Below are 14,831 nucleotides of genomic sequence, written 5' to 3'. Positions count from 1 at the left end.
AAATAAATAAATAAAATTAAAAAAAAAAAAAGAATACAATCCTCTTCAATTCTTTGGCCCTGTGTTTTAGCTTTTCAACTACTATAATACCACACATCTAAAACTTTGAACAATTTGAAATTCAATAAGTGACTATGAATCCATTGATACGAAGAGCATACGATATTTAAACTTCTGAGGTGCAGGGGTCAATGACCATCAAAAGTGAAATCTTAATTATCCTGAAAGGGGATTTTACCTGAGGAACCTTTTCAGAGGCTAAAGCCTTCTTCCAGCCCTGAGAAATAACCGAGACGCTCCTCCTGGTTGGTCCTCCATCTAGACAGTGAGTGGGGAGGAAGAGTGACCAGTCTGGGCAGGAAATGCATGATGGGGGCTGGGGAGGTAGCTCAGTGGTGTGAGCACCTGCCTGGCAAGCACAGGGTCCTGAGTCTGATCCCCAGTACCACAAAAAACAAAGAAAAGAAAAAGAAACGCATGATGGAGAGTTGACCATGTACGCCCAGTTGGCAGGCAAGGATGGTTCTGAAGTTAAAGACACCAAGCCAGACATTTTCTTTTCTTTTTTTCCGGAACCAGGGATCGAACTCAGGCCCTTGCACTTGCCAGGGAAGCGCTTATTCCACTGAGCCATCTCCCCGGCCCCAAGCCAGATATTTTCTATGAGGCAGAGTGTTTGCTGAAGTCTCAGCTTTGCCCAACGTTAAAGCCAAAGGCTAGAATTCGCGCATCACTGTCCGGATTCAGCCTGCCTCCCTGATGTCTGTCTCTGCCCAGAGCACTGAGATGCTCCCTATAGTGTCCCCACTGGCGTGCAGAAGGGGCCACGAGGGCTGGGCTGTCACAGGGCAGCAGTTCCTTCCCCAGGAAGCTCTCCTGCGCATTCTCTCGGGACCACACCTTCACAAGTCCCAGCCGCCCTGCTTTCCCTGCCCGTCTGCCCTGGAAGCCAAATCAGTAGCTTAACGTAAGGCCAGTTACCGAGCAAGTCATCCCGACCAGTCTGTCACAAAACAAGATGAAACTGGCTGATATTTCTTTTATTATTACTTTTTTTTTTAATTTTTATTTATTTATGTGTGTGTGTGTGTGTGTGTGTGGCCAGCTCAGCCCACCAGGAGACGGGGCTGGCTGGCATGTGGTGCTGGGGGATTGAACCGCAGTCCCTGTGATTTGCTCAGCTTGTTCTAAGTAGGTGCTTTAGACCACTGAGCCATCTCACCAGCCCCTATTATTACTTTTTAAACATATTTGGTACAGGGCTTCACTGTGCAGCTTGGACTCCCAGTGATCCTCCTGTCTCAGCCTCCCTAGTGCTAGGATTACAGGTGTGCACCACCACACCCAGTTTCAGTGGCCAGCAAGGCACCCCTGGGGTTCTGAGGTGGCACAGCATGCAGTACTGGGGACCAAACCCAGGTCCCTGCACTTACCAGGCAGGCGCTTAAATTACTGAACTATCTCCCCAGCCCTGGTTGACATTAAAAAAAAAAAAAAAAAAAAAATCCCCAGAATTTTGATGATAGCTATTTCTGGTGATAAAGTTAAACTGGTTTTTATTTCCTTCATTTCCACTCAACTATATTGACCGGAAAGGCAGAACAAACAAGGCAAGTATAAGTGAGCTAGTATATGATGTTATGCTTTACATTTGCTTGTGTTTTCTACATAATTTTTAAAATTATTTCTTCTAATTGATGAATCAAATGGTCTCACCAGGGCCCAAGAAAGAACAATACCCGAGCTCTAAACACATCCTGTTCTTGCAAGACTTCTTTTTCTCACTCACAACTGGATCCAGCTCGTCTGCTTGTTTGGATGCTTCTAGAAAGAATAATCCTAGGGGTCTGGGGAGATGGCTCAGTAGAATAAGCACTTGCCTGGCAAGTGCAAGGGCCTGAGTTCAATCCCCGGTTCAGTCAAAAAAATAATAATAATCCTAAACTCTCCCCGAAAATCAAAACTGACACTCATGTGTACTGAACTATAGTAACTTCATTTCAGCTTAGAAGCCTCTCCCTTTTGGTTTGAACTTTTAGTGATACCATTTTCTTTAAAATTATCTTAGAGCTTCTCTATGCTGAACGGAAGAGGTCTCTGGCCTAAGGGAAATTCCCACAGCACAAAACCCAAATCCAAACACCAGCACACGTAAGTGCCGTTAGGACACTCACAGGGATGTCCATGACTCTGGCTCTCTGAAGCGAAGCCACAGTGGAAGGTTCTCAGACAGGCTCGAGTTTTGTCCTTCTGTAATGCTGTATACTTTGGCACCATTACAGCATAATAATAGTTAACTACACAAACACGGTTTACTAGACCTGTGGCTGTAATTTCTCCAGGACTTAACACTAGAGATATCAAACATGCACCACCACTACCACTCCTACTTATTCTACACTGGGCAGAGGGTTGGAGATCTGCGGAGGATGAATGTTACTAAGTAAGTAAGGAAGGGTCCAACAATAAGGTTTCATTAATCATCACTCGGGACCAAAGGACGGCTCCTTGTTTATCTTTCTTTTTCTTCCTGTTGATCTTTCTTGTTTTCTTTCTACGTTAAGCTGTAATTGGTAGGTAGAGATAAGGAAGAGAAGAAAGACGAATATTTGTGGTTCAGATTCTTTCGGCTGTCACTCCACAGTGGAGGCCGGGCAAGGCCTGACCTTTCTGCTGAGCCTCACCTTTTTCTAGCAACTTCCTGTTCGTCTATTGCCTCAAATCCATTCTTACTCAGAGCACATGAAATTTCTATCGGTTCACATGGTGTCTTTGCTGCTTTGAATCTCAACCTATATTTATTAAAACATAAAACACATAGACACACATGTGTACATCTGTCCATCTGTGTGAGGGGCTGGGGGTAGACCCCAGAGTCCTGTGCCTGCTAGACAAGGGCTCTCTTTGCGGAGCAACCTCCTGGCCAAGACAGACAAAAGGCTGGCCTAATAATGATTTCCTCAGCTATGTCTAAAATATTGGAATAGATAATTATTATGTATATGTGTATATCTTTGATTCACTCATTTTTCTTTTGAAGATTTTTGATTGGGTCAAGTTTGCTTAAGTTTCCAGAATGTTCTGTTATTAGGGATTTTTAAAAAAGCTTTGAAACATTCTTTTCATACAATCTAGCTTTTTTGGTTTTAGTTTGGAGTGGTCCTTTCAGTTTACCCCAGGGGTTCTCTTCCCCAGTGCTGGGGCCTGAAGCTGGTGCAGGGCTAGCGCATGCTCAGTGCCTGCTGCCAGGAGCTACACCTTTCTGTCAGACTTGGGATCGTTAACTGCGGCTCATGGACCCTGAGAGGGTCCGCCAATCTGAGGCCACGCAGACACAGGACAGAACCAGAGCTAGGGGCTTTAACCTTTATCACATTAGCTTCTTTTTATATTTTTAAGGAATTTAGACTTAGAGAAAATTCACAAAAATGGTGCAGAAGGTTTCTATACAGCTTTGTAGCAGTTCCTCCTGCTAAAGTCAAAATGACCCTGGTAAAGCACCCTTCTACAAATCTGTTAACTCAAGTACAGACTTTTTGGGCTCCCTGGAGGGTTTCCATGAGTCCTTTTCTGGTGTGTCCTCCTTGGTCCCACATTTCTTTCACTTGTGTCCCCTGAGGTCTGACTTCCTTGTGCTTTTCTAACTTCCCCGGGGCTTCTCCTTTGCTTGGGTTTCATAAACAACTCCGGGTTTAGCCTATCACCTTTCAAGAGTGTACGGACTTCAATCTGCTCATTTGTCTACATTGTACAGTCCTAATCTTTTAATTCCAAAATGAGATTGCTCTCAGAGTGCGAATCGGTGAGCAGCAGCAGAGCAGTAGAGAGCCGAGGGCGTGGCAGCCTTGCTTCAAATCCCACACTGAATGGGATACTTTCAATTTAATTCCTCAGCAAACAAAAGTACTAAGTGTTCTCTCCAGGGACACGGGAAGAGAGAACTGAAAGGTCACCTGATCCAACTCTTCAAGTTTTACAAATGAGAAGACTATCATGTTGCAAAGGAAATAAACAGAAAATATCACATTGACACCATTTCATAGCATTTATTGACATTTCCATTTAAAATGCTAAGAAAGCTGTAAAAATTGTAAACATGGAAACCAAACACTTGCATAAATTATTTCCAAAACTACAGCTCATTAGAAAACAGTGCAGCTAATTTGGAGGATAGAAACATAACCGACAAAGAGAAGGGTGAGCTCAATGACTAAATCAAATACCCATACTGAGATTTTGGTGCCCATTTGAGAACAGCAAACTATGATTGTCAAGTTCAGGTTGCAGGACGGATGCCACGGGTGGCTCCAGTGTGCTCTGCACAGTTTCGTACATTAATGGTCATCACCTAGAATGAGGGTGCAGGAAAAATCGGAAGAACATGACCTTGGGAAGGGTGGGAGACGAGTCAGCACCCCAGTCAGCAGCTCCTCAGAGCAACCTCTCCCGTGAATGCTCTCAGCGAGACTTTGGGAGATGGCAAAGTCAGGAGTGTTTCACTCCACCTTGAAATGAGTCCCTGGCGCTGAGGGCAACTGAGTTAGTGACCACATCTCAGCTCCTCTAGCACCTCACCTCTCTCCTCTCCCTGCCCAGCAGGAGGAACAGCCCAGCAGGAGGAACACAAAGGGGTGTCTAGCTTGACTGTGGCCCTGGGGAGACAAATTATGAAGATTTGAAATCTGGTAGGCATGAGAAAAAACTGCTCCAGGCAGTCCCAGGGGAAAGTTCTACATAATCAGGGACAGCAACATTCAATTGATTCCAATTTTCTGCTAAGTCCCTTCAACCTATTCACTCTTTCTTTAAATGCAAAGTGACCCCAGAGCAGGAAAACCCTGGGGAAAGAAGGCAAAGCAAGGGGCCTGGATCATTACCTACCCTGTGGGACAGTGATTTGGACTAGAGTTTATCAGGCGAAGACATTCAGTGCTTCTCTCGCTTTCCCCACTGGGTTCCTCGCTGCTCTGCATTCCCAAAGGCATATGATATTCCTTCCCTACTTCAACGCTGCTGTTTGTAGCATAAATTGTTGAGTGTACTGTTACATAGAGAAGTATGGGATTAGTACTGCACCGTGACATTTCAGCATGTAAGTCTTTTTAACAGTGGACAGAGGTGTCCTAGTTTAAATATCAACAATCAACGCCCAAAATGTCAAAAGAAACCAGAAATGTGCTTACTCCTTGTTCACAGGGTGGCAACAGTAAGCCTAAACATTTCCTAAGTGTCACCAGCAGTGACCCACAGAGGCCTTTGTACTGTTACAGGTAGAATGCAGCACGTCAGCTTCTGTGTAGAAGCACACCTCATGGATTGTACCCAGCATGTGTTTGTGCTCATGCAGCCCTCTGCAGGTTCGGAGGCCGCCTCTCCGCCTGGGCCAAGCGCGGATGAGCAGGCTCTGGGGATGAAGTTGGGAGCCTTGCTCTGGAGGTAGAAACTCCCTGCTGAAACCTCACCAGAGCTAAAGTTAATGTGACACTTAAGACTGAGAGAGCTCCTGGTCCCAAGCCCAGACTCTCAACCAGCTTTCCTTCCCTATACCATCTACATTCCCATCTAAGAACCCCAGAGGAAAGGCCAGGCGAGGCTCCCTCAATGATTAACCTGGGAGGCATGACCGAGCAGATCTGCAGTGGGGACAGCTTGCTCCATAGAGCACACGGGAGGACATCAGACAAACGTGGTTAACACTGGCCTTGCTCATGGGAAACGGGAGACTCATACAGCAGAGAAGGACTCATTTTAGCCCAAAGCCTTCCAATCATGCCTTTACCCCCAGTTTGTGTCGTAGGCCTCATAACCCTGAAAAATCCAGCTGTCAAAGACACACTGCTTAAAAGCCACATGCCACCAAGATCAACACACATTCTGAAATTAAATAATAATTGGGAAGAAAACTTGTAGGCATCTGTGAAGAAGCCAAACGTATTTATTTATAACCTGGTATGCTCCACGCCCACAGCAGTTCTTTGTACTCTCCTTTCCCTCCCCACGGTGCTCTTCTCTGTAGATCTCTACCAGCCTGGTCACCCATTTGTTGCATTCACGTGGCTGTTCCTCCCCATACTACTTCCTTCTCTGAAGCTCCTTGTGCTGTCACCACGCAACACCATGCTCCCTCTTCCAGCATCAAATTCATTTTTCAATGGCAGCATACTCCAATCTCCACAGCCTCCCCCAGGCCCACTCTGGGCCCATCCCAAGCCATTCCACCACAGGCCAGGGTAGCTCCCGTCTTCATCCAAGTGACTTCTGCAGTTCACTTCTCCCAGAAGCCAGCATCTTCAGACCCACAACTTCCACAGCTTCTTCTGAGTGCCCGATGCACTTGTGTGCTTTGAATGAATCTTATGGATGTCAACACTGTATTTGTTTGGTTGGTTTTGGATCAATGTCTTTCTTTTTTTTTTTATACCCATCTGTAATATCTGAGTTAGAGTCTAAGATTTCAGAAGGCAGCGTTCATATTTGCTGACCTGTTTCGTGCCAGTATAGAAGAAAATCAGGAGCAGAAAGATAATTAAGATGTTTTTTGAAAGTCATGGAAGAAAGAGAAGAATTTGAAACAAAACAGGAATGAGGAAGATGAGTCACACCAGGTTTTCAGTTTTGCTCTGGTTGCCTACATGTGAACCATTCACAGGTAGGTCACAGCATATCCCACGGGCCATGCCAGGGCATTAACACTGAAAACATGCTGCATTTTCACAGTGCTTTATGCTCCCTCCTCCAGGGAAGTCTGCACACAGGATCACACCTGGTTCTCCCAACCAACAATCCCAGGAGGCAGGCAGGGGAGGTCTGTCCTTAAGGAAAATGAGGTTCAGCAAAAGAACTTGACACAGAGGATTAGTGACACAGTAGACTGCAAAGAATCTCTCCTTCAAAAACTCTTATCAGAAATGCCAACTCAGATTTATAGTTCGTTTTAACACTAGGACTTCTAGAACAGGGAAAAAGAATAGACCTTAAATTTAACTTTTATAGAGCACTTCAATCAATGGAACTCCAAAGCTGCAAATGATCAACAGGACAACCTTTATTTTAAACAAAACACACTGACTAAGTGTCTAGAGCCCCAATGAGCATGGCGCGTCCCCTACTGCCAGCACATACCGATTCTGGCAACTGGTCAACCTGCTCGGGCAATGTCTAGGGGATATAAGTGAAAGCCAAGTGTGCTTTGTTTTTTCACAACCAACAGAGTGCTAATGATTCCACAGGGCCTGCTCACGCTGCTTCCCTCACCAGCAGCAGTTTGTTACGTGTCATCTTTGGTCTTGACATTGGTTTACAGGTGTATTAGTTTTAGGAATGAAAATACAGGTAGTGTCCCTTGATGGTAGTTTGAAAGGCATCAACACTGTGGTCATGGCAGCAGAGACTCATTTCTGCAACACACATAAGAGGTAACCACTTCTAGGACACTGCGTGCAAAACACTTACGACACAGAGCAGCACCAGGAGAGAAAGGGCCGTTTATTCCATCTGCTGTCATGTGATTTGGATTCATCGTAAGGGATCCATCAAAAAACTCTGCTTGGGTATGTGAACGTCTTAATACCACCTTCAGGAAACCTGATCTTTCTGAGTGATGAAGACACAGGATCTTCCACTTTGGGAACAGAAAGGGTTAAACCAAGAACAAGAGGCTAGAAATCAAGCCCCAGGGAGGACCTTTTCTCCCACACACACACACACTGGAGCCTCTGGACACAGCCTGATGGGAGCTTCTGGCTACACTTTGACTTCTGAGAACAGACTTTGCCTGGTCCTGAGATTCTAACCAGCATGATCCCAGAACCAACAACTATACCCTGCAAACCTGTTCTAACTGAATCCAGGTTCTTACAACGTACTGCAGCTACCCAGATTTTGATTAGGTAGAATCCAGAATTTACTGCCTTCTGTGTCATTTAATGAAAACTATGAGTTCATCTGCTAAAAAGAGGTCCCCAAGCAGGAAGCTCTGCTGTATGTATGTATATCCTTCGAGTTTCGCTCAGCCATCAGAGTGAAGAACCACTGTCTTTCTGACTGCAGTGTGGGAAGGAGGGAAATGTTGACTTCAGGAGCTACATCTTTTGGGGCAATGACCCACCTCTCCTTGGCCCAAAGTACACAACAGTTTTAATAGTCACTCAACAGAGTGATAACAATTAAATCAGGATAAAGGGCAGCTCTCCTCTCCCTTGCAGCCTCAAGACCCTTCTTTGCAGTTCTTCATCTGTGCCACAGGCTGAACTGGACTCAGGGCCAATTCCAGGGGTTGCACACAGGGAACTTGATCACTAAGATGGATGTGTAACAATGGGAATGTCCTAGGACTTGTCAGAAATGATGGCTGCTTACCTAAGATTTCCCATGTGGCGTGACGCACGAGCAAACCGTCAGCAAAGTGCAAGGACCCCAGACCTGAGCGCCTCACTCTGCGGGACTGCCCTTCATCACATGTGCAGGAGCGAGACCTACCTGGAGCTGCAAGTGCCCAATTAAGAAACAGCAACTACAATAAAGAATGTAAATCTAAACATTGATATGTATTTCGATTAACCAAATAAATAGCTCCCCCACCGCCCCCAAATTGGGGAGTTTTCTTTTTTTTTTTTTTTTTCCTAGAACAAAATGAAACCTCCAACACGTTCTTCCACTGTCAAAGCCAAAGTTGCATGTCGCAGACAGAAAGGTGAAGGGGTTCTCGGAGCTTTAGCACCAGAAGAGGAGGAGGAGGAGGAGGAGGAGGAATGCAGCGATGGCTTCGTCAGGAGTCATGAGGCTCTGCGATCTATCATTTGGTTTCTCATTAGTAGCTTTCTTTAAAATCCCCCAACATTCTTAGTGTTCTTGTTGTTAATATGACTATTAAAATAAGTTCCTATGGAGGAAAACAGGGAAATCAAACTGCTAAGGAAATGTCTTCAAAACTCTCTCTCAGAGAACAAAGCAGCAGGTGCATCGTACACGTCAGTCTGTATCCCACACAGAAGCACGGTTTCTTGCCGCCCTATATCATCTACACATTTCAATCTCTTGCCTTTTAAAAGGAGACTAACTTATTAATTTTGTTAGCTTAGGTTTGTGTTTCGTTTGTGTGAAATGCTGCTGGCTTTTGGCCAAAAATAGATACATTTCCACTGAACCCCAGTGGTCACCAAATGGCCAACCTAGGAAAACTATTGTATGGGGTATGGCAACATCCAACACTGTGACTCGTTCCCTTAGGCGGGCAGCGCGCCCCGGAAATGCTGGTCCTCTTACAAACATCCGCTCAGTTGATTTCCTCCTGGTCTTGCTTCCACGGGAAGCGGATACTGGCAAACCTGTGAGGCGGGGCCAATCAGCTGTGGAAATTCTGCACGGCGTTCTGCTTCTGGGAAAGCCGGAGCAGCTCCTCTCGGATCGCTTTTATGAGGGAAGCTGAGGAATGTCCCGGCTGGAGGTCTTCTGTGGAGCTGGTGGGGTAGCCCAGCCCAGGGCCCTGCAAGCCCCGGTGGGTCAGGTTCCCAGGAGGAGCCGAGGGCTCCCTGCCAGAAGTCCTTGGCACCTGAAATAGCGGTGAAGAAGAATACTCTTGATGTCCGAGGAGGTGGGGCTGAAAAACACGGCAAACATTACTGCACTTCCCATACGAGGACCAGAAGGACGGTCAACTTCAAAACAGCAGCGCTCCTTCCTCCACTCCACCCCCCAGGCCCATGTGCCACTGGGAAGAGAGTGAGCAGGTGCAGACAGGAGCAAGCGTGGGGAGAACAGGCTAAGTGAGCCTGGGAAACCTGGGAGGAAGGAGCAGAAGCGCCCCAGAGAGGTCAGGGAGAGCAGCAGACCCCAGCAGAGGGTCCATCTGGAGCCTCTTCCCTGGACCCTAGAAACACGAGCTTGAGTCTCACTGGACCCACAGAACCACCTTGCATCTTCCCCATCTGCTATGGTCTTCGTGTGTGTGTGTGTGTGTGTGTGTGTGTGTGTCTGTCTACCACATGCTTTCTAGAGCCTTCTGTCTAACAAGTCATCCACATCACAGTAGACATCAGTTCTCTGCTATTTATAAGATAAAATCTGCTATAAGTTTGATACAAATGTTACATTTTTCAATGATTTTTGTTTTCCATATTTTTTTTCAGTGGGGGGAAAAAATCTGTGTATGACATCAGTGTGTGTTTGATGAGCTAAACCTATGTACTAAAAGAACAAATAACACAAATAATAAGTTATCAGGGAAAAAAAGATGGCCTCCAAAGCCCTGGATTATTTCTTTCTGTATTTCACTTTTCCAAATTCCAGTAAAGAAACACTTCAAGGTGAACATTATTAGACTTGATAGAAAAAAACCTAAAATACTTCATAAAAACTAAGCTGGATACAATGAAGTCAGAAAAAGAAATGTCAATACTCTTCAAGCAAATATTTAGATCATCAGTCTAACAAATGTCTCTTGAGGGAAAGATCACACCTAAAGTCATTTTCCTTTCACTTCGTGGAAGGAAGCATTCGGTCATAAGAGGAATTCAGCTTCACTGTTGAGAAGGCACAGAAGCAGAAGAAAGCTGGAGTACAGTGACACAGATAAAACGGGAGGCAATAGTCTAGCTTGCGTGTTTCTTTTTAAAGTATCCTCCAGGGGTATAAAAGTATCAAGAAAAACAGTTGAGAGCATATGTAGAAGTTCTATGTCCACACTGAGTAACTGGAAGACAAGTGGCTTCCAACACCCCGCACCAAGTGCATGGTGGGAACCCATCCATGCACCTTGGTCACAGCAGCCACAGTGTCACTCTGCCCATCATAAGCACAAAAGTTAATAACATGAAGATTTATAAAGCGATCACACCAAAGATGAAGTCCAGATGTGACTCACCTTCACGTTCAAAATCACTACTTAAAGGCCTGAGATCGCTTCATTAAAAAGCATTTCCTTTCCCAACGTGGGAAGAAATTTATCACATAAAACCTGCTAGCAGGGCCGGCCAGATAGCTCACCAGATTGAAGTGCCTGCTTAGGCAGATGTAGGGACCAGGGTTTGATCCCCCACTTGCTGTGCCAGCCCCGCCCCTGGGCCACACTGAGACAGAGATTGAGACTGGGTGTGGTGGTGCATGCCTACGATCCCAGCGCTTGGGAGGCTGAAAACAGAAGGACCATTGCGAGTCTGATCTGTGTAGTGAGACCCTGTAGAACCTGTACTAAAATAAAACATTAAAAAAAAAAAAAAAAAAAACCAGCAAGCAAAAACACAGGAAAGACTAGGGATATAGCTCAGTGCTCTAAGGGCCTGCCTGGCAAGCAAAAGGATGTGGGTCCAATCCATGGTACCATATGCCATGCCCGCTCCATGCTAAACCAGCCCCCAAAACCAGGCGTGAAGGCACACACCTGTAATCCCAGCTCTGGGGAGGCTGAGACAGGAGGATCACTATGAGTCTGAGTGTAGTGAGGCACTGTACCAAATGAATAGATAGAAAGTCAAAACAGCAAGGAAGAAATGAGCTTTTTGAAAACACGGGTCTTAAAAGCAGACTGTCAAAGCAACGAAGAGCTCAAGGGTGAATCTAAACAAAGGGCCGCGCCCCAGATACTCACAGCCTCTCTCCGCACCGCTTCATCTTCCCCGTAAGCAGCCCAGCCTGGACCCCCAAACTGGCCGCCTCTCATGGCTGGGATTTCCACTGGCTGCGCCCCGATCCTGCTAGCGATTCCCACCTGTGTCAGGTGCTGGATTTGGGAGCCTGGAAGGAACACAGCACAGTGGGTGGTGGGCAGTGGGGGCTGGGGACGCTGCTGCATGTAGGCACGCAGGGCACTCCCTACCAAGAGGGCCGCTGCTTCCCGCCTTTCAGCACAGGCGCCAGCTTGCTCGCTCGCTTGCGCACCACCATTGGACGCCTGGGGATGAAGGGTTCCATTCTGCTGTGCCCACGGGTTACGGCCAGGGGCCGAGGGGCTTACTGATCACATCTTGTTCTGGGCACTTGTCATTACAGCCACAGAATTCCCCCAACTGGCCACGGAGCCCAGCAAACCTGGAACCAACTACAGCCCACGTGTGACAAGCCACAGCCCGAGGGCAGCTGCCACTCCTGTGGGGCTTCCTTCCACACTTTTTGAGAGCAGGAAGTCATTTCAAGGGTAAAAGAGCAAGAGAGAAACAGAGCACCATCCACACAGGCAGCTACCTGGGAATCTCAGATCCTCTTTTCTGGCTTTCTTCATTTTAAAAAGCTGCGTAATTTATTCACTGTCTAGGGAGCTGACAATGTGTCGGCTCTCTGAACAATTCTAGGATAAACATCTAGGCATGTGTAGTTTTTCCCTAATGTTTTGGATTTGGAGGTTAGAGGGATCCTGTGGTCCCAGAAGTAAAATTACTAAATAAATGTTTATGAGTCCTAGGGCCAAATTATTTTCCAACACATAATGATTTACATCAATGCTGAAAAGAAGGCAGTGGTGAACACAAATATATCACTCAGAGTATATGATCTGCCGGGAAGTATTTCGGGCACGTTATATCTGCTATTTTATTCAATGAACCAAACAACCGTAAGCGATGAATACTAATCACGCTCATCATACAGATGAGGAAACTATGCAAATTTTGCCACACCACATTCTTATGAAAATAAGTCCATGATCATAATTGTACCCTGCAGTATTAATCTGTATTTCTTTAATTATTCTCAAGACTGGGCCTTTTTCCTGGCTTGCTTTTTTATGATGTACCGGTGCACACACATGCACGTACACATTTCTTTTGTGAATTCTTTCTTACCATCCTTTACCCGTCTGACTTTTGAGGTTTGCCCATTTGGCGATTTACATGCACCCACCTCTATCATAAAAATACCTCTGGGGCAGCGGGGGTGTGGGGATGCACATCTGGAATCCCAGCCCCCTGGGAGGCTGAGAAAGGAAGGCTGCAAGTTAATGCCCAGGCTGGGCAGTTTAGCAACTTCGTGAGAGCCAGCCTCGAAAACAAAAGGCAGAGTGCAGCTCTTCAGGTCACGGGTTCAATGCCCAGGACTGAAAACAAGCGGCTCTTGGTCAACAAATGCTGGCAGTTTTCCCTAGGTGCTATTTGTTTTAGATCTATACATATTTGATAATTTTCTACAGTCAAAAATGTAATTCTAATCAATCTTAACTCCTTATAATTTCACTCCTGATTCTAAAGTATTAGATGTGGCAACTTCTTCTTTAAATGTTCGGCACACGTTTCTATGTTCGTCTAGAATGTTCCATTAACAATTTTTTATTTATTTATTTATTTATTTATTTATTTATTTATTTATTTGTGTGTGGCCAGCTCAGCCCACCAGGGTGGCACTGGCTGGCATGTGGTGCTGGGGGATTGAACCGCGGTCCCTGTGCTTTGCTTAGCTTGTTTTAAGTAGGTGCTTTAGACCACTGAACCATCTCACCAGCCCCCATCCATTAACAATTAATACATCTGAGTTTGTTTAGTGTTTATGCCACGCAGAGAAGTCTCACCACGCAGCGGCTAACAGGAGAAACGAGTCTCCATGCAGCGCCCAGCACGTGGAAATCTGAGAAAGCTGTAGGCTACTAGGACACACGATGTGCTTTTGGGTTTCCAGATATGCAAGATACAAGAGTTTCCCAGAAGATCATAGTGAAGAAAAAAATGGCACCAATTACTGCAAATTCGGAATTGGCCTAGAGTAACGCCTGGTTTATATATTCACCAGGAGGTTAGACAATAGCAACATTAATCAATGAACAGGCATAGTTCCCCTCGTTAAAGCTTCAGCCATAAGCCACAGCAGCTAAATCAACATGAATAAAAGAGGCACGTAGAAAAGCGGATTCTCCTTGAGATAAGGATGTGAAGTGACATCAATCAGACACATGAGCTTAAGTATCGCATGGTTTCTTTTATATGAGAGACCTAAAATATAAATAAAGCGCAGAATAATAGATCATAGGAAGTAGGGAGATAGGTTTCTCTTAAATAGGAAGGAGATCAAGAGATGGAGGCAGGAAGGGGATGAAAAGCGAACTGAGATGTGTCATGTACACATGTGAACTCCCCGTAAGGAGTGATCACGTGCGGCAGCACGTGCTAATAAAAAGTAAAAAAAAAGATGCAGGAGGAAAGTAGAGTGACTTTGAGCTTTCATAATAAAGCACACTAAGATGATACTGAACTTCAAGAACTGTTCAAAGTATGCCCATACAAGAAACAGGAAGAATTTAGGCTCTTGAACTACACAGACTTTTTTTCTTTGTCTTTTCTGGTGCTAGGGATCCAACCCAAGGACTCCCGCGTGCCAGGCAAGCACTCTACCACTGAGCGCCGCTGCAGCCCTCCGCAGGGCTTTTCGGAAGACGGCATAATAGCATTTGTAGCATCACTATCATGAGTTGAAGTTTTATGAAATTAAACGGCAATGTGGACTTTGGGGTACCAGCCTAGCGTCAGGTGAACTGATGGGGTGATCCAGCCATCTGCTATCAAGAATCTCAAGGCTGGCCACATGAGCACACACCTGCGATCCCAGCACTTTGGGAGGCTGAGGCAGGAGGGTTATAAGTTTGAACTCAGCCTGAACAACTTAGCAAAATCTTGTCTCACTGTAAAATACAATAAACATGCTGGGATGTAGCTTGGTGCAAAGGCCCTCGGTTCCATTCCTAGTACTGAAAAGAAAAAAGAAAAATGGAAAAGAAAAAAGAGCTTTAATAATTAACCTAAAGCTTTCATGAGACTCTAAAATATTTTCTTTCATATTTTTTTTCACATTTTCCAAAAAAGCATCCATTCTTAACCTGTCATTGTTGAGGACACTGAATTCAGAAAACACTATTA

At 45.5% G+C, this 14,831-nt stretch overlaps 1 protein-coding gene across 2 annotated transcripts in view; it reads right to left on the bottom strand.

Moving 5' to 3' along the window:
- Positions 1-4,076: 4,076 nt before the first annotated feature.
- Positions 4,077-14,831, bottom strand: part of Kiaa1549 (KIAA1549 ortholog) — a 184,003-nt gene continuing 173,248 nt past the window's right edge. Inside the window, exons 21-22 of one of the 2 annotated variants that reach the window (XM_023712842.1) lie at positions 11,585-11,730; positions 4,077-9,598 (exon numbers count right to left, since the gene is read on the bottom strand). In XM_023712842.1, coding sequence (XP_023568610.1) covers positions 9,344-9,598; positions 11,585-11,730 — 401 coding nt within the window. In that variant the 3' untranslated portion in view covers positions 4,077-9,343. The remainder of the gene's footprint in view (positions 9,599-11,584; positions 11,731-14,831) is intronic. The other variant, XM_023712843.1, reaches the window with a different exon arrangement.

This window comes from Octodon degus, unplaced genomic scaffold, assembly GCF_000260255.1.
Source record: "Octodon degus isolate 3935 unplaced genomic scaffold, OctDeg1.0 scaffold00027, whole genome shotgun sequence".
Classification (NCBI taxonomy): Eukaryota; Metazoa; Chordata; class Mammalia; order Rodentia; family Octodontidae; genus Octodon; species Octodon degus.
The sequence above is the reverse complement of the archived record's forward strand: the minus strand, read 5'-3'. Positions and strand labels throughout refer to the sequence as shown.